Source organism: Microcebus murinus, chromosome X (assembly GCF_040939455.1).
Source record: "Microcebus murinus isolate Inina chromosome X, M.murinus_Inina_mat1.0, whole genome shotgun sequence".
Taxonomy (NCBI): domain Eukaryota; kingdom Metazoa; phylum Chordata; class Mammalia; order Primates; family Cheirogaleidae; genus Microcebus; species Microcebus murinus.
In genome coordinates this window covers 33,870,860-33,891,740 of record NC_134136.1, presented here as the reverse complement: position 1 = coordinate 33,891,740, position 20,881 = coordinate 33,870,860, and the positions used below count along the sequence as shown (strand labels likewise).

Here is a 20,881-nt window from a genome sequence, read left to right as displayed (position 1 = left end):
TTGAAGGACATAGGTCAAGTCTCAAGATGGTTGTTTATCTGAGGCCAGGACATACTACCAAAGGCTCAAATGTGAGCCAGCCCCTAATATTGACTTCACTGCATAATTTGCCTACTATTTATTGTCCCTACGAATATTAAACTTCATCAACCTGAAAATTTCGCTGAGAAATTTCTTGCTGGTGTTGCCTCAGTTCAACAAACAACTCATTTTGAGACCTAGTCATCCTCTCATGGAGCAGTCTGTTGTAGGACATCCTTGCTCAGTCAACATAATGTCTGCAATTAATGCCCAGCTTCTTTCCCCTCCCGCTTAGCCTTCCTGGGTGACAGATTTCCCTTTACAGCAGTTGCTGTGTTGGGAGCCCAGTAAGGACAACAGAGGCATCTGTTTACCAAGACCCCTAAAGTAAAAATCTTAGAGTTACTGGAGTTTCTACCCTAAAACAGTCACCACTGTACTCACAGTCTACTTCTGAGATAGTGTCATCATACCCACAGGTACATTTTAATCCATTTGATGTGATGGTCATGGTTACGTTCATGCCATTCAGAGCATATGACTCATTTCTCATGGCAAGAACATCAGGCAAATTCAAATATTTCTTCTGATTCTGAGGTTTAACCACAAAGGAGCTATGCAACCATAAGCCAATCATGTACCATCTCCTCAAACAACCATTGTTTGAACACCCAACACCTGCCTCCTCAAACCAACTTCTCCCCTTTCCCATGGATATTGTATTCTTCCATAGGAAATCCAGACATCTAATTAAAAATCTTTAGGGAATCCGAACTTTCTGCAATTTAAAGATGTACGAGATGATTAGTAGCACAACTGTGATTAGGTATTAGCATTATCATTTTCAGTCCTACCTATATTCCAAATGCCTAGGATAACCCACTCCAAGGAGTCCTTCCCCTCTAAGCCCTATTTCTCCAAATTTCTGCCTTCATGGTATTAATATTGATACTGGTAGCCCACATAATGGGAATACCAGAAGGAAAAGAAAAATAGAAAGGAAAGGAAGAAATATTTGAATTTTAATGTCAAGTCATCCATGTATTATAGCAGAATAAGCACGAACAAGGGGATGGTCAGTAGTAGGTTATTATGAGCATCTGAACTGAGTTTTGAACAATATATAAAAGTTAGGCAGGACATAGCAGACAGAAGGAAGAACAGATGTGAAAAAGCATGGAGTGGATAAAAAAATTACAAACAAGCTTTGCTCTGTTAAGAGTGGCTGGGTCCAGATGTAAAAAGCCTTAAATTCTATCCAAAGATATCTGTCTTTGTGTAGCCTATCTCAAACAGTTGTTCTAAAGATTGAGTCAGGTAATACATGAACATACTTGACATGATGTCAGACCCTGTAAATGGTATATGAGTTAAACACGGTATATGAGTTAGAGATCTATTTTTTCTAAGCAGATATTCAATTATGTCCACATGATTTTTCAATAAGCCATTATTCCCCCTTGTCATCCATTTAAATGAAATGTTAACTTTATCACATATTAAATTCTCATATATGTGTATTTTTATCTATTTCTGGATTCTCCATTCTATTCCACAGGTCAATTATCTTTTCCTAAACTTACTATTTTAATTGATGCTGTTTTGCAGTAACTGGTAGTATAAGCCCACTCTCATGAATGTTTTCATCCTATATTTTCTTGGCAATTTTGGTATATTCGTTCATCCATATGACCTGTATAATCATGTTGTCCATTTGCAAAACAAATTGCATTCCAGAAAATTGCATTATTCATATGCATTTGGGAAGAGTTGATGTTTTATTACATATCTTCCATGCAGAAACATGTTCTATCTTCCATTAATTTAGATCATATTTTATGTCCTTAAATAAAATTATATTTTATATAGGTCCCATTGCATCCTTGTTAAATGTATTCTAAAGTGTTTTATAGTTTGTTATTGTTGTAAATAAGATAGCTTCACTTTTGCTTTTACATGTCTAACTGATTATTATAAGCAAAAATAAAAGTTATTGAATTTTTGTATATTTTACCATACCAAATTCTCTCATTAGTTCTATTTTTTGCTGTTATTGAGTCCCTTGGGTTTTCTAGGTATGCAATAATATAATATGAAAATTGAAATTATTTTTTTCTATTCTCTTCCAATATGTATATAGCATATTGCATTTAGTTTTCTTGTAACAACAACTAGAACCTTAAAAACAATGTTGACAATATCAGTAATAGAGAGCATTCCTATCTGGTTTGTCATGGACGTTAAGAATGTATGTGTATATATACAAGGATGCTTATTGCAATACTCTGATTAAAAACTAGAAAAAAATGAATATCCACTAGTAGAAGAATGGTTGACTAAAATAAGGGAGTTCCATCCTATAAACTATTATGCAGCTATTCATTTGTAAAGAATTTGACCTATAGAATCAACAATAGAAAGATGTTTGATATGTTTGTGTGTGATGGGGAGAGATTGGTATGTACAGTACATTCCCATTTTTTATAAAAATAACAGAAGGTGATATATATATATATATAAAATGTGTGTGTGTGTATGTATGTGGGTAAATTATGTGTGTGTGTGTGTGTGAGAGACAGAGAGAGATGGAAAGAGAGAAAGAAAGAAAATGCCAGCATAGAGCCAAGTATGGAAGGATATAACAAACAGGTAACATTAGTTACTTTAGACAGTTAAACTGAAATGGAAGAAAAGGACACAGCTAACTGTATACACCTCTACATTGCTTGATTTGTCCAAACAGTCTATAAATACACACATACATACACATACATTCACTTCTTTAAGGTGGTCTCTTTGTAAAATTTAGTAAATGTTAAAAAAGGAAGAAATGAGTTTCATTTGACTTAAGCAAATCGCTTAACCTCTTTGGGTCTCAGTTTCTTCACAAGTTAAAATAGACAAGTTGTACTAGATGGGCTCTAAGGTCCCTATGATATTATAACTCCTTCAACTTAGTTCTATCTTGATCTTAAAAAAAAAAAATCTCTTTCTGGCTCATTTGAGTCCCTTTGAGGGGACACTTAGAGTCATTAAGGAGCATTTCAGGAAAGCATTTCAGAAAGCATTTCAGGATTTGGTTCCGGAGTAACAATTTTGATAGAGAATTCTGCGTGCATCAGTGATGTGAGTATCTTAAGTTCATAACATCTGCATTTAGCGGGGCAATCATAGTGGAGTTCTATGAACATTTATTAGAAGTCAGAAGTTCAGGGTTTGAACCTAATTGGCCACATGTTAACTAAGTGACCTGCTATGAATTATTTCAGTTTTCTCATCTGTAAAAAGATAACCACCACCAATAAGTAGCCTCATCTTTTTTTGCTAACTGCCAGAGTTCACATAGAAGAGATACATCCCCCTCCCACGTACTCCTTACATTCCAAAGGCAACTAAGATTGGATTACTTAGCCATCTTTAGGTTTGAAAAAAAATGATATGTCACATTTTATGGAAACACAAACCAGAGCTTCCAAACCAGCAGGCCCTAGTACCACACAGTGCTACGTGCGGGTTACTGGTACTGGACACATTGATCTGTTAGTCAGCCCCAGTCAGGAGGGGCCAGGAGCTGAAGCTCTCAGGGAAAGTCTTTCACTCATCTCACTATGTCATATTATCACTTTCTATGTGTGCTATTATATGAAAAGATTTTTGAAAGATTGCTGTTGTTTATTCTGCACCATGGAAATATTAACTGATCTTATTTAGCTTTGAAATTTTACTTTGCAAAGACACTCATATCTATAGTTATAACCATGTACATCTGCCATCCTTTACTCAATACAAAGATGCTGTTGATTACAAGTAGGAGCTGTTCTTTAGATGTATTAATTGATGTAATTTCTTCCTGGAGTTTTGAGAAGAAGCTGTTTACTTATCTATCTCCCTTCATGAGAATGGAAAAACAATTCCCAGTTCCTAGCATGGTGCCTTGCACAAGTAGGCATCCAATAAATATGTGTTGAATGAATGAGTTGTACAAATGAATGAATAAATGTATACAATATCATCCATCATTCCCAACCAATCCCACTTATAACGAATGGCAAACGTGTGAAATTGAGATAGTTGTGAGAAGAAAAAGGAGGACACAAACTGGTACCCTTGACCTCATTAACACCAGGCTTTTACCAACGGAGGTAACGAATCATATGCATAAATGCTTTACCTCAAAGTATATATCTGTATTTTCATTGCTGATATCCTATGAAGGTTAGGGGATTCTTCAGTTTAGAAATTAGATAAAGGGACTCTATACTTTTGCCACAACATTATGCTCGGTGAATGATGAGGTGGTTCCAGTGTTCTTCTTAGGGCAATAAAGGAAAGAATATTTATTTCTAATTTCTAAAAAGTTTCTAAAAACACTAACATTATTGAATAGTCTGCTCTAATGTCTAAGCCTCAATCATATAATAGTAGAAGGAATTGATATTATATAGTATAGCCCCTTCTACCCACTTCCCTTTGCTAACTGATACAGTTCTGATAGAGGATATGCAGCCCCCTTGGATTCGACAGCCAGCCAGGATTGGCTTATGCAGGCATCTTTATATCTAGCTTTCTATAGAATCTGAAAGACTTTCAGTTTCCAGTGCCGCCAAATCTGTCTCTATCTTCCTAGGCAGCTGTGATTACATGTAGGCACGGAATCATAGTCCTCAGAGGCCTACCATAGCATATTTCAGACAGCCTGGGAAACCCAAAACAGAAGGTGACAGTGATATAATATGATTAGGCAGTAAGTAAAAGGCAGAGATTGATGGAAAAGAAGCCAGCTGAAAGATTACATATATTTGAAAAGATGGCTGGGAAAAGGATCATGCAAAACACAAACTTTTCACGTTTTAAACACTAGAGATAAGAAATTGAACGTTTCTAACTTTGGATGTGCACCACAATGGATTCCAGACAAATGCATTCTCTATTGCTGTAGCCAGGGCAAAAGCACTTCTTGCTCTGCATGGCTACAAAGCAGGCAGAGTAGATTATCCGAATACAGACTGTAAAAGGAAACATTTTCCGGATACAGCAATACATTTTCTTCGGGGATTTACTTGAAACCTTGTATGAGATGCAAGGCTTAACAACATATTCCTTTAACTTTGGGTTCTAGTGTTTAATACTGATCCATTAGTATCATGTAGGGGCTAAGAGGGTGGGGACAGTAGCCAAACTGCAAGTCACAAACTGCTGTGTGACTTTTGATAAGCCATGTTGAGTCTCCAGTCACCTCTTCTATAAAATAGTGATAATAATACCTAATTTATATGGTAGTGCTAAGGATTGAGTTAATCCATCTGAAGCACTTAAAACACAGCCTGGTATATAGTAAATACTCAAGAAATGTTAAATATCATTATGACTATTATATATCAATTATAAAATGTTGTAGAAATATTAAACATTATTATCCAGGCAAAGCCGGAAAAGCCTTTTGCTTCACCATTATTGGCCCATTTCTAAGAAGAAGGGAAGGTAGCATTTCCCAATCAATAAATTGCTTTGGTATGTAATAATGATAGTGATGTCTAGAGATATGAGGGAAGAAGAAAGGCTTTAATATAAAAATAAGAAAATGATATAGTAGAATGTTTACTGTAAAGAGAGTCTGATGACCTGGATTTTACTCCTAGCTGCCAACTCTTGGGCAGGTCAACTTCCCTTCCTCAGCTAAAAAACTGAAATAAAACTTTTTTACTCCCTTTTGCCAGGTCTTCTGGATCAGCACTGCATCTTACAAAAGTCCCTGAGATATGATCAAGGCTGGGTTTAGCCCGAGGCCCATTGCAGGAGAGGGCAGTGATTAAGAAAATGAACTTTGGAGTCACACTGTCTTGAATACAAATCAAGACTTTGTGAGCTGTATAACTCTAGACAAGTTACATCTCTCTAAGCCTCAGTTTTTATCTCTATTAAATAAGAATTACGGCACCTACTACACAGAGTTGCATTGATATTTAAATGAGAAAATGTAGAAACCAAACTTAGCACAGTGCATGGCGCATAATGAGTGCTTAATAAATACAAACGAGGTACTGATGATGGCATAAAGCAGGCATCCTCAAAGTACAGCCTGTGGGCCACATGCGGGTGTTTTTGCCCGTTTGTTTTTTTACTTCAAAATAAGATATGTGCAGTGTGCATAGGAATTTGTTCATAGTTTTTTTTTAAACTATAATCTGGCCCTCCAACGGTCTGAGGGACAGTGAACTGGCCCCCTGTTTAAAAAGTTTGAGGACCCCTGGCATAAAGGGTCTCACTAAATTATCTATAGTCTATGTTTATAATAAATATCACGTTCCTTTTCACCTGTCACAATAGTATCTTCATTAAAAAACAAAAGGAAGGACAATGCACATAGAGCCCTGAGTGTCCTAGTTCAGTACATGCTCTTGGTTGTCTATTGGTGAGTTCCCCTAGGTGTGAAAACAGAGAGGCTTCCAAACATAAAAGCACATGACAGCTGTGGGAGTTAGAGTTTAGGCTTCCCTGGGAACTAAAAGTCTGTCAGATACTATAGAAACAACCTGCTTGACCTTTTGTGAGTGTTTGGCTCCAACAATGTGCACAGCATCTGTGCAGGAAAACCTCCTTGGTCACCTCCAGACATCACATTATAAAACTGTACAGCACATCAACCGCTGTGGCTTTAGAGCTGGCAGGAGGTGTTCAGTTCTAGGATCATGGGGCCCCAGGCTAGCAGCCAGAATATCATAGCTTGAAGCTTGTATGGTTATTTTCCATTTCTTCCACCACATCCATTGTTCGCCCTTGTCTGCCCTACTCTATGCCCAGGGAAGCTGAAGGCTGTTGACTCTCTCTCCTGCTTTTCCCTCTCGCATCTGTTTGAGTTTCACTGGGGATCGGGAGAGAGAGAGAGGCAACTGGCAGGAAACCAGAGGGCATGAGTTGAGAAGGGTTAGGCACAGGGGTCCTCAAACTTTTTAAACAGGGGGCCAGTTCACTGTCCCTCAGAACGTTGGAGGGTCGTTGGAGAGTGCGGCGCACATTCCACACATGCGCACTGTGGACCCAGGACTACTCGGCTGCTAAGCAGGACAGGCAGCGACCACAAAAACACCCGGTGGGCCGGATAAATGTCCTCATCAGGCCGCATGTGGCTCACAGGCCATAGTTTGAGGACGCCTGGGTTAGGGTATTTATTCCGCCTCCTCCTCCCCTATCTGCCATCCCTAAAGATTCCTTTAAGGCTGTAGCTCTTGACAGCCCCCTTTTGCTCTTGCCAAGTTCCAGTGACCTTGCTGCTTTCCCACTGCAGGCCTGGGGATAATTAACAACTTCCTCACCTATTGCTTCCCTCCAACCTGCTCACACCTTTGTAAATAATCCCTTCATTCAACTGTTTTCTATTCAACCTTTGAATGTAGCTTATTTCCAGCTAAACAACCTTAGGAGCATTTGCACATCCTGCACTGGACACATTTCTCTCCTCTAGTGGCTCTCGCGATGTAAACCAGGGCAATAGTAGCTATTCTTTGTAAGTACTGCTACTGGTAATAACGGGCCTTTGTTCCTAACAGTTAATAATATTTCTATGTCCCTGAAATAATTTTTTCTATGTGCTATTTAAATCTTTATCCTTCTTCCCATTTTCTCTTAACAGTTGAGGTAGAGGGAAATTTTATTTACTTTTAGCAATTGGAGAAGGTGGGACTGCTTCAGACACCTGCTGATGGAAATGCATGAAAACCAGCAGTAGATGGGGGTCATATCTCTGAAGGATGTAGTTATGGATTTGCTGATTCTTCTCAGTGAAATATCTAATACCAAACACTAGTAATAAAATCTCTCCCATTTCCATATCCTCAAGTCTCCTATTGACTGAAGTAAAAAATGCACGTGACACCAAGCTGAGTTACCTTGTACCATACAACATCAGGCTCCTGATCGGACTTTTTAAAGTCATCCATGTCTGGGCAGGAGATCTCTTTTCTTTTTGTGACTTCAGATTTTTCTAAATAGCGGATCCTGCTGTTGTAGCACAGGCCGGATTCATTCTCTGCAACAGTCAAGGACATTGACACCTTCATGCAATATGTCGAGTTTCTGTAGGAACAAAGAAATAGCAAAATGGCTTTATTGGGTGATTTCAACTTTGTACTCTATATATTTCAAGAGTGTTGACTTTCCCACTTAGGGCCTTTCCTAGAAATCAAAAACATCATCACAACAACACAGAGTAGTTTTCTACTTCAAATGACAGGGAGATATGAAACAAAATGCTGATGCAGACATCTCTGGCCATCAGGAAAGTACAGAGCTACACAGAGGAGCTTCCATTTTCTAAACTGGAAGACAGCTAGACTCCATTTCCAGGAATAATCATTGCTGTATTGAAACTCTGATACTGAAAACCCATGAGAAAGTGTCTCTATGACTAGAGCAATAGCCATTTTTGCTCTGCCCCTGTGGCCAGCCCTTTAACAGTTATTCCAGGGGTCACTGAATTTTATTATTGGTTTCTAAGCCAACATTTCCTTTTACAGAACACATACTAAAAACCAGTGTTTTTAAAGGCCATGAATCTAAAGCCATAACAATAATAATAATAATAATAAAAGTATCACAGAAGAAGGATACCATTTAGCTCAATCAATTTTGCCCTTTTGGCCATGTTTTTAATACTTCAGTGGTAAATATTTCTAAGCCTTCTTGCTCCCTACAAAGCTATACATGATCTAGCCCATCATAACATTCTCTCCTTGACGGAATAGGATACAGCCACACTGGCACTTTCTCTGTTACTTAACACACTAAGCCTTTTCAAACCACAGGCCTTTGTACTTGCTCTTCTCTCTGATATTTCTTTGTCATCAGAGGAAATGGGTTTTCATTCTGTCACCCAAGCTGAAGTGCAGCAGCATGATAGCTCACTGTAGCCTCAAACTCCTGGCCTCAAGCAATACTCCCATTTTAGCCTCCTGAGCAGCCAAGACTACAGACACGTGCCACCATGACTGGCTAATTTTTCAAATTTTTATAGAAATGGGATCTTGCTATGTTGCCCAGGCTGGTCTCAAACACCTGGCCTCAAAAAAAAAAAAAAATACCTGGACTCAAGTGGTCCTACCACATCAGCTTCCCTGAGTAGCTGGGGTTACAGGCATGAGCCAACATGCCTGGCTCCTCTCTGATCTTCTAATATTTATTTGGTAAGTACAAGCTAATAAGGGCAAAGAATTTGTTGTTCTTGTTCATCACTCTATCTCTGAAATCTAAATGAATAGATAGTAGGTGTTCAGTAAATGCTAGATGATTAAATAAGTGGGCATCAAATGGTATATATTTGATAGCTATGTCATCTCTTCTCCAATTTTCCATCAATATGGCACAAACCCTCGTTTCATCAGATTCAGGTATATGGCTGGTCAAATACCACATTCCGTATATAAATATAACCCAGATAACTAGCAGGTATTCTTAAACCAGCACTAGGAGGAAGGTTAGCCAAGTTTTGTGCATCACCATATTGGCAAAGAACAGAATATATTGGCTACATCTGGGAGACACAGAGGACTGGGACAAGGTAAGGAGATAGAGGGAATCTAAATGGTCACAGTTATTAAAAGGTATCTAACACCGAAGAAAGAGAATCACCTCTGCTGGATATCCAAAGTGTTCTGAGCAGTTCTTGATGTTACAGACTTTGATCATATCTGCTTCATGGTGATCTTCCATAGAGGTGAAAGAGACTTACTTGTTAAATATCTTCCCATTATTATGTTATATCCCCATGGAAAGGAAACTGTTGACCTGAGTTCTTAATAATAGAGGGAGTAGGAGGAATGTCCAATGCCATAAAAGAATCTATCTCAAGTATATTTAGCCCTGGGCGACCAGTCTAGTATAGTGGTTTCTGAGCAAAGCACCAGCTTTGATCTAAGATCCTGTAGGTTCAACTAGCTCTCTGACCTCCAACAAGTTATTTAACCTCTCTGAGCCTCGGTTTCCTCACCTGAAAAATGAGGATAAGAAGTTCTTTATGGTGGCTCCATTGGAGGGTAGAGCAATGAGTTCCTTTCATTTTACAATTATGAGCAAAAACAGGGTTTCATTTGTACTTAGAATAATTATAACAATGGACCACTTCAGACTGTTGTATTAAATTAAATAATATATGTAAAATACCTAATGCAGTATCTGGCACATAGCAGGCATGCAATAAATTGTAGCTGTAATTATTATTATTATTTTTTTTTTTTTTTGAGACAGAGTCTCACTTTGTTGTCCAGGCTAGAGTGAGTGCCGTGGCGTCAGCCTAGCTCACAGCAACCTCAAACTCCTGGGCTCAAGCCATCCTCCTGCCTCAGCCTCCCGAGTAGCTGGGACTACAGGCATGCGCCACCATGCCCGGCTAATTTTTTTTATATATATATCAGTTGGCCAATTAATTTCTTTCTATTTATAGTAGAGACGGGGTCTCGCTCTTGCTCAGGCTGGTATTGAACTCCTGACCTTGAGCAATCCGCCCGCCTCGGCCTCCCAAGAGCTAGGATTACAGGCGTGAGCCACAGCGCCCGGCCTTGTAGCTGTAATTAGACTGGTAGGTACTGCCAGCATTATTCTGCATATTGTTCACATATATATATATAATAGTTACATATATACACATATGCGTATATGAACACTCATATATGTACAATCATAAACATATATAATAATTAAAATTTATATGTGATATAATAATCATGAACAATCACCAATATATAAAAACACCGCAGTGGCAGCAATGGGTTAAGATAGACTCCTGGGTGAGGAGTGCTACTTGCCAGGGAAGAGTCTAGAAGCGATCTGCTGGGCAAAAGGTCTAGTATTAGAGAGCCATGTAGGTTCGAAAGAATCCAAAAGAAACACTGACTAAGGCACAAAAAGAAGTGAATCAAGAGAAAGCAACTAAGGCAGGAAGGAAATTTCAGGTACTATGAGTATTAGCTACTAGGCAAAGGCCAGAACCTTGACGATCAAAGGTCAGTAAGAGTGTCACTAAACCATCCGGGAGCTTCTTAGACAAATGTTTTCTATAATGAAACCCACACCTCTAAATGTGGTTTCCAGGCACAAGACAACAGATATTCTTATGTGTTCATTCCCCAACGCTTCCAAAGTATAATTTATTTTTTTTATTTCAGCATATTATGGGGGTATAAATGTTAAGATTACGTATATTGCTCCCCCAAGTCAGAGCTTAAAGCATGACTATCCCCCAAATGTTGCACATCTCACTCATTATGTTTGTATATACCCATCCCCTCCGCCCCCCTCCCACCTGCCAGACACCTGATAAATGTTATTCCTATATGTCCACTTAGGGGTGATCTGTTAATACCAATTTGCTGGTGAGTACATGTGGTGCTTGTTTTTCCATTCTTGAGATACTTCACTTAGTAGAATGGGTTCTAGCTCTAGCCAGGAAAATACAAGAGGTGCTATATTACTGTTGTTTCTAAAAGCTGAATAGTACTCCATTGTATACGTACACCACATTTTATTAATCCACTCATGTATTGATGGGCACTTGGGTTGTTTCCACAACTTTGCAATTGTGAATTGTGCTGCTATAAACATTCAAGTGCAAGTGTCTTTTTTGTAGAGTGTCATTCGATCTTTTGGGTAGATGCCCAGTAGTGGAATTGCTGGATCAAATGGTAGATCTACATGTATCGCTTTAAGGTATCTCCATATTGCTTTCCACAGAGGTTGAACTAGTTTGCAGTCCCACCAGCAGTGTAGGAGTGTTCCTATCTCTGTGCATCCAAGCCAACATTTATTGTTTGGAGACTTTTTGATAAGGGCCATTCTTACTGGAGATAAGTGATATCTCACTGTGGTTTAGATTTGCATTTCCCTGATAATTAGAGATTTTGAGCATTTTTTCATATGTTTGTTGGCCATTATTCTGTCTTCTTTTGAAAAATTGCTGTTCATGTACTTTGCTCACTTTTTGATAGGGTTGTTTGATTTTTTCTTGCTGATTTTCCTGAGTTCTAAATAGATTCTAGATATCATCCCTCAATCGGATGTGTAGCTTGTGAAAATTTTCTCCCATACTGTGAGTTGTCTGTTTACTCTCTTGACAGTTTCTTTAGCTGTGTAGAAGATTTTTAATTTGATCAGGTCCCATTTATTTATTTTTATTGCTGCTGTGATTGCCTTTGGGGTCTTCCTCATAAATTCTTTGCCTACGCCAATGTCTAGAAGAGTATTTAAAATGTTTTCCTTTAGAATTCTAATAGTTTCACACCTAAGGTTCAAGTCTGTTACCCAGCGGGAGTTGATTTTTGTGAGAAGTGAAAGGTGTGGGTTTTGTTTCAATCTTCTACGTGTGGCTATCCAGTTTTTCCAGCACCATTTATTGAATAAGGATTCTTTTCCCCAGTGTATGTTTTTGTCTGGTTGTTGAAGATTAGATGGCTATTTGAGGATGGTTTTATATCTGGGTTCTCTATTCTGTTCCACTGGTCAATGTCCCTGTTCTTGCACCAGCTACTACCCAAGGTGACCTACAGAGTCAATGCAACCCCTTTTAAAATACCATCATCATTTTTCAAAGACATAGAAAAAATAATTTTACACTTCGGATGGAACCAGAGAAGACCCCGTATAGCAAAATCAATCCTAGGCAATAAAAACAAAATAGGAGGTATCAATTTACCAGACTAAAAAATATACTATAAGGCTATAGTAATTAAAACAGCTTGGGATTGGTGCAAGAACAAGGACATTGACCAAAGTATAATTTATATAGGCAATGTCAGCAGCATTTGCATTGATGTGGGGTGGCGATAAGGGCAGGGAATCTACCCTGGGGATGACTGCTGAGTTGAGAAAGTGTTTCAGCCCTCCCTAATCCTTACCTAGGAACTACCTTAGGCCAGGGCCCTGCATGCATACGCTCTTGCTCTGTCCCTGACATGAGAACATATGCTGACAAATTGTTTGTTAATCCATGAACAATTCTTAGTATGAAGTCATTGAAGACAACCAAGGTCCCTGAAACTCAAAGACAAGATCCGGTATGAGACCTGCTGTCACCACGGGTGACCTGGGAGAGGAGTGATCAAGGCTGCCTGACAGTCTAAGACTCAGGTTGATTTTTATTAGTCGTGTAATCCAGCCCTGCCACAGTCTCTGCTAACAATCTTGCATTATTTACATTTTATTTTGAAAAATGCCCCAGGCCAGTTCTATTTAAAATGTTTCCTGCAGCTGGGACCTAAAAATGTTACTTTTCTTTCATTAGGTACAATTAGAGCTGTGTAAGGTTGAGGAAGCAGACTGACGAGTATGCAAGAATAGGGATGATATATTTTTTCTTTTTCCCTTCACATCCTGAGGAGGAAAAGGAGCACATTCAGGCTCAGTGTAAGGAAAAGGCCTTTGCAATGATATTGCAGCAATAATTTACAACTATATACATTGATAATCTTTCCAAGTATTTCCATATCTATTATGGTACTTAATTCTTCCAATAACCCAGGAGAAAAAGCAGGATAGGTATCACCTATAGAAGTAACATGTAGACACAGAGAGATCAAATGTTAATAACTTAGTCAAGCTGATACAGCTGGTCAGTGGTTTAGAACCAAGGTTTTCTGGCTGCTACTCCTAGCTACCTCCAGAACTTGATACTAACATTGCTTAATAGCCAAATAACTGATCATTATCTATACCAACTTGGGGAGGATGATAGAAAGAAAAGTAGATGTGTAAAGATAACATCTAAAAAATAATCTTAATATTTATAGCACAGAAGAATTTGAAAATTCATAAATAAACTTCACTTTCTATTTTAACAGTTGATTATCTAGTTTAGTTGATAATTCATACTTTTTTTCCCAGAGGTATTTCTAAGGGAAAATGTTGACCAAGCTTGGGTTCTCTGGGGAGAAAAGCAAGAATTGGGATTTAAAACATGCATGAAAAATCCAAATGTTCCTTTTTAACTCCCATTTATTAAAACATGCTTATACCATAAAATCTAAAGTTTTGCTTTAGAGTTTGAGTTTGTTGTATCGCCACAACTAAGTGAGTAAAAAGAATCTAAATAAAATAGGGAACATTTTAATACCTAAAATACGAAACCCTAGATAAAACATCTCAGGATATAGCTGAAACTTTTCTAAGTGATTTCTTCAGTTGTCTTACCTTGCTTTCAAAATAATTTCCTTACAAATTCCAGAAACCATCTAATGATCAGCAAACTAAAATATTGCTTTCTGACATTATATAATGTGAATTGACTGCTATAAATAGTTCTCAATTAATCAATCTGCAGTCAATGGATGAGATTGCCCTCCTCAAAATATAAACAAACTATCCACTGAAATTATACCAAATTCAGGTAAGGGAAACAAACAAATAACTGAACAGGATCTCAAGCCCTTTGATGAATTCTAGTTTTCAAAAATAATTAGAAAAATAAGAAAGTTTTCTTGAAAAATCTCTGTCCATGTTTGAAAAGGGACTTTCAAATGAGTGCACAAATAACTACATAAAAATACAAACATGCAATATTAATGCATTATAAGACCTAAAGGGCCACAGCTCCCATGAAATTATTAATATTATTCTATGAAGAACCATAACCCTTTAAAAGTATTCAAATGACATGTTTTTTTTTTTTTTTTTTGAAACAGAGTCTCACTTTATTGCCCAGGCTAGAGTGAGTGCCGTGGCGTCAGCCTAGCTCACAGCAACCTCAAACTCCTGGCTCAAGCAATCCTCCTGCCTCAGCCTCCCAAGTAGCTGGGACTACAGGCATGCGCCACCATGCCCGGCTAATTTTTTCTATATATATTAGTTGGCCAATTAATTTCTTTCTATTTATAGTAGAGACGGGGTCTCGCTCTTGCTCAGGCTGGTTTCGAACTCCTGACCTCGAGCAATCCGCCCGCCTCGGCCTCCCAGAGAGCTAGGATTATAGGCGTGAGCCACCGCGCCCAGCCTCAAATGACATTTATTGAGAAGCTGCTATGTGCCATGCTGCTTACGTACATTGAAAAGTAGAAGTAAATTTAATATAATAAAAATATGCTACAATAAAAAGTGGGAGGAAACAGAATCTAGTGAAACAACTCACTTTTGTCATTTTTATTCTTTGAGAAAATAGCCTTACTTTTAGGTTTGTAGAGTTGTGAAGAGTTCAGGGAATTTTGTTTTTTTTAAGTTAGTTTTGTGTTTTACACAAAGAATGTCATTTTTTGTGGATGTTATCTCTTGCCTGTAAAAATATCAGTATAAGAGGTTTTAAGTTTATATTCATTTTTTCCATTAGGCATAAACCTGGTTATTAAATAAACAAGGATTTGTTGGACAAAAGCACAGGGAATACTTAATTAACTGTTCTTATGTCCTGATGAAATGAACATTCAACCTTTGGCACGACAGTGATAATTTCCAATCCACAATTATTGAAACACAATTTCCTCATATTTCATGATGCCGTCAGAAAAAAGATCAACTCAGGAACTTGAACTGAACCAGATTTGAGGAGCTTACTGCATGAGAATATGGCCTCTGAAGTAAGAGATACTTGGGTTCAAATCCCAACCCTACCATGTCCTGACTGTGGATCTTTGGATGGGTAACAAAGTCTCAATTTTTGGCATATGTAAAATAAGAATGAAGCAGCTATCTTCATAGGGTTTTTTAATATTATACAAGTGTTTAAGAATTGTAAAGGCTCTGAAATTTCACCCTACTTATAAGCTAACAAGTTAGCCTGCCAGTTTCATGGAAGCTGGTAGAAGACATGAGACTCCAGGTTAAGAAACAATAAACAGTTAATTACAGCAATGACAGTAGCCAGAGTATCAGTATTTGTGTTGCTCACCGAAACCCACTTCCCATATGACAATACAAAGAGATCAGGTGACACCTGCAGAAGTAGCAGACCGCATTACAGGAGAAGAAACCCAAAGCACAGGAAACACAAATCTTTTATAATGGGCCATGAGCCTGCCCTTTGCTCCAGAGGTAGAAACTATCTCTATTTCCCAGGGCTATAACCAAATCTGCCCTTTGCTCTAGAGAAAGGCACTATTTCTAAAAGAGTTCTGAATACATACACCTGTGAAGAGATAATCCAAGACAAAGTATAGTCTGCTCACAAGACATGCAAAAATCTGAGAGACCCATGGAGAATTCTCTGCTAATAATGACGTAGTTCCTTTGGCAAAGTGCCTGGAATAAACTAAGTGCTCAATAAAAACTAACCTCCTTTAACATAATCACCAATCTTACCACATTATCTACTGACTTCCAAGCCAAATGGTAAAGTAAATCAGGATGTTTTGTTCTCTTGTTGTTGTTTTTAAAGAAACAGCCAATGAACCAGGTAATACCAAACAATATACATATTCTAAAAAGTACTTGTTCAAGATAAAATTTTGTTATCAAAATATTCTTCACTCTGAATTCAAAACACACGATAATTTGTAGGTTGAACATTAAAGTCAGATACCTATTAAAAAAAATTACATGTTACATATATACTTAATAATCTATTCATATATTAGAGAGCTATAGATCTTTTTAGTGGTAAATTATTGGTAAATTTAGTGGTAAATTCATGTCACCATTCCCAAGGAAAAAAGAAACTGTAATCTGCCACTTAAGGGTACAGGTAGTGTGTTCAAAATCAGACTGCATATAAGGATGTGGGTAAAGGTAAGGAAATAATCAAGGTAAACTAAAAAGATTCCTTGACACTTTCACCTTCACCGTAATATCAGTGATTCTTGCTTCCTTGGTTGAAGACAATTTTAAGAATGTTAATCTGAGATACATCAATCCAGAACCAGAAAGCTCTTCAAAAATCTGTGGAGAACCCTGATGTTTCCATTAAAAACAACAACGCAACTGTCCTCCAGAAAGCCTTTGTCAAGCAATTTCACTGACAGTAACAATTATTTCTCACTTCCTCGCTCCTCCTTATTGAGATTATACTCATATTTTTATATATGGCAATGTTATTTCATAATTATTCTCATAGGATTGACAAAGGTTCCGCCCTATTGCCTGGGTTACAATGCAAACTCTTCAAAAACAAAACGTTTCCTTTACATGTGATTACCTTTCTCCTCATACAGTAGATATCAGATCATGTTCCCTTTGTGCTGAAAATTGTATAAATTGTTTCAGTAACTAAGCTGTCATACCCTATGCCTCCATGATCTATTCCCTGTCTTCTGTCAATCCACCATAGCTGTCACTGTCACAGATCTGGATGACTTGCCAATATTCAAAATGTCTACTTGCTCCTCAAACTTCACTCTACGATCCACTATCATCTGGCTTCCAGAACATCATTCTATTGACTTTCTATCACTAGAATCACTAATAGTATCTTATTAGCTAAAACTAATGACTTTTTGTTTGCCTTTATCCTATCTAACATATATACGTTATTTGAACCTAGTAACCACTCACTCCACCTAAATCTCTCCTTTCCTCTAAAATATTAATATTTCTATCCTTTGATTGTATACTTCTCTAACCATTCTTACTGCTAAGTTCTACATTCATGGTCCATACCCAAAATTTTGCCACTCTTTTTAAGACCTCAGTATTCCTTCTTCTGTTTTTATTCTTTGTTTGTTCCATTCTTTTTTTTTCCCTCTTCCTCCAACCTTCATTTCCAGCAATTTTATTCAATATCAAGGTCCCAGCCATGAACTGAGTACTGATAATATCCAAATCTATGCTAGATATCTCTTCCAGTTCTCCTCCCTCCCAAGTTCCAGCCCAATACAGCCATCTATGAGTCTGTCATGAAGGCACTTACCAATCCAAAACTGAACTTATTATCTTTCCCCTGCAGTCTGTTTTTCCTCTATAATATGTCTCATACTTAGAGGTGTCAATATTCATACCATCTAGTTTGTCAATTCAGTTGCCTCAAAATCATCCTCGCCATAACCTCCCCAAACGATCATATTTCCCATATACAATTGAGTAACAAGTCATGCTAATTCTTTTTCAAAAATCTCTCCTCATCTGACATTTCAACTAGGTCCTGCCACAGTTCAAGCCCTAATTATATTTTGCCTGCACTATTGAAGTAGCTTCCTAACAGGTTCCCCTATTTTCAGTTTCTCATTCCTCCAATCCTCTGGCCAAAAGAAACAATTTACTTTTAATTTGCTAAAAGTGTGTATAAGCAGAAGTAAAAGAACAGCTGCATAAAAAGACAACTGCTCACAAGCTGATGTCCATATTTAAAGTGTTATAACAGAAGTAAAATAGATAGGGTAACAGATTTTCTGAGGTTAGAAGAAAAGAACATAAAGGAGTAAGGGGAACAGCTGTAAAACCCCCAATGACAGCAGATAGTGATAGAAAGGAAGAGATCCATGGAGGCAAGCCAAGATGCTGTCCTCAGCCCTCTTCTCTTTTTGCTTTATATTTTCACACTGGGTTATTTGAATCATTGATATAAATCCAACTTATACCTTCCAATACTGCATCTCCAGTCCTGATGTCTCTGCTACGTTCTAGACTCATAATAGCAACTTGTCTACTGGGTAGCTCCACCAGCACATGGAACAAATATCTCAATATCAATATATCTAAAGGTCTATTCAACCCAAACAACTTCTTCATTCTCCATCTAAGTCTATAGCATCACTCTCTACTTAGTCCCCTATATCGGAAACCTGGGAATTATCCCTGCCATCCTTATGCTTTTACCTCCCAAATGGCTCTCTACACCCTTTTCTCTAATACCTACTTCCACTGCCTTAGTTTATCTCTTGAATTACTGTGGCATTTCCCTAATAGATCTGCCTGACTCCAGCCGCTGCCCTCTTTCCTCACCATTTTGTTTAATGCATTATTTCCTGACTGGTCTTTCCCCAGAAGTCTCTCTAAAATAAGCCAAACAGCAACCCTTTCCACTAAAAGCTGGTAAATATTAGGTTATTAAGTATAAAATGTCTAATTTCCATAAGTACTAAGTTTGACAGTTAATATCTGTGACATTTCACTTGGACACTTATTTTATTTTTATCATGAAGGTACATCCTCATTCTTTCAAATGCACATTTTGACTTGCGATTATCTTTCAAATTTTTGAACAACCATAGAGAAATCAAAAGTTCGTATTATTTTCAAATAAGAGTTCTATCGTAAAACCAATACAACACAGACAGCCCAAAATATCAAAAAAGTGTTTAGAAACAATGTGGCTAATGAACACAGTACATAGATGGTTTAAAAAGTTCTGTTCTGAGGCCGGGCGCTGTGGCTCACGCCTGTAATCCTAGCTCTTGGGAGGCCGAGGCGGGCGGATTGCTCAAGGTCAGGAGTTCAAAACCAGCCTGAGCAAGAGCGAGACCCCGTCTCTACTATAAATAGAAAGAAATTAATTGGCCAACTGATATATATATAAAAAATTAGCCGGGCATGGTGGCGCATGCCTGTAGTCCCAGCTACCCGGGAGGCTGAGGCAGAAGGATCACTCGAGCCCAGGAGTTTGAGGTTGCTGTGAGCTAGGCTGACGCCACGGCACTCACTCTAGCCTGGACAACAAAGCAAGACTCTGTCTCAAAAAAAAAAAAAAAAAAAAAAAAAAAAAAAAAAAAAGTTCTGTTCTGGTAATTTTCATCTTAAAAATGAGCAACATGGATGATCTGAGATCAAGGTGGATAATGATAAAGACCCAAGTAGAAGTGAATTCATCTCACATTATGCATAAATTACCAAGGTTTGACATTACTATTTCAACAATATTAGACCATTTAAAAGAAATGGACAAGGTAAAGAATCTGGCTAGATGGGTACCGCATAAATTAAAACAATGTCAAAAGAAAAACTTTCTCAAAGCTTGTCTTTCTTTACTGTGGCAACATAAAGGCGAATCCTTGTTACATAGTATTTTTAAGTGTGATAAAAAATAGATTCTTTTTAACAGTCACAAGAGTTCAGTACAATGCCTGGATAAAGTACTTGAACGCAGTCCAAAACCAAATATTCATCAAAAAAAGGTAATGGTGCCTGTTTGCTGGTCCAGCGCTGGCATCATCCACTACAGCTTCATAAAACCTAGTCAATCGATTACAGAGGATGTCTACTGCAACCAGTTGGGTGAAATGATGAGGATGCTTATGATTAAACAGCCAAGATTGGTTGATAGAGACAGGCCAATCCTCTTACAACACAACCCTAGACCACGTGTCGCATAAACAATGCTGCTCCAAGTACAGAGACTAGACTTAGAAACTCTCTGTCATCCACTGTATTCAACACACCTTACATCAACAGACTACCACTTTTTCCAGACTTTGGATCACCTCTAACAAGAAAAAATATTCAATTCTCAAAATGTTGTGAAAAACACCTTTCACAATTTCATTACCACCTTCTCTCTGAGCTTTTTTGCTATGGGCATAAATAACCTACTGTGAAGATGACAAAACTGTATCGATACTTTAGACATATATTTTGATTAATGGCACTAATTCTTGTTTGAGATATAATAAAAATCAAACTAAACTTCACATTTGAAATCAGACATTTCATATATAATAACCTAATAAAATATGTAAGTTAAGATAGAAAGAAAACACAAGACAACATTTAAAAAGAGACTTAAAGCTGTGCTACTTTATACCTCTGGGATTTAACCACCTTCTTAAGTAATATTTTAATGAATGATTTATTACGTTTTTTAATTTTTAAATTTTTTTATTTTTTCTCTTACTATCTGACATAAGACTCTTACAGAAGTTTTGCCTTTTTAAATGTAGTTCATAGAACATAGCATAATAAACATATAATAAATAATGAATGCCCCAATTTTTCAGAAGGAAAAATAACTTAAAATCCAAAATGA

General features: G+C 37.6%; 1 protein-coding gene across 1 annotated transcript in view; it reads right to left on the bottom strand.

Moving 5' to 3' along the window:
* IL1RAPL2 (interleukin 1 receptor accessory protein like 2) overlaps nt 1–20,881 on the bottom strand; it is a 1,045,794-nt gene that overhangs the window by 477,364 nt on the left and 547,549 nt on the right. The window contains exon 4 of the mRNA XM_012787202.2: nt 7,908–8,094. Within this exon, the coding sequence (XP_012642656.1) occupies nt 7,908–8,094 (187 nt within the window). The remainder of the gene's footprint in view (nt 1–7,907; nt 8,095–20,881) is intronic.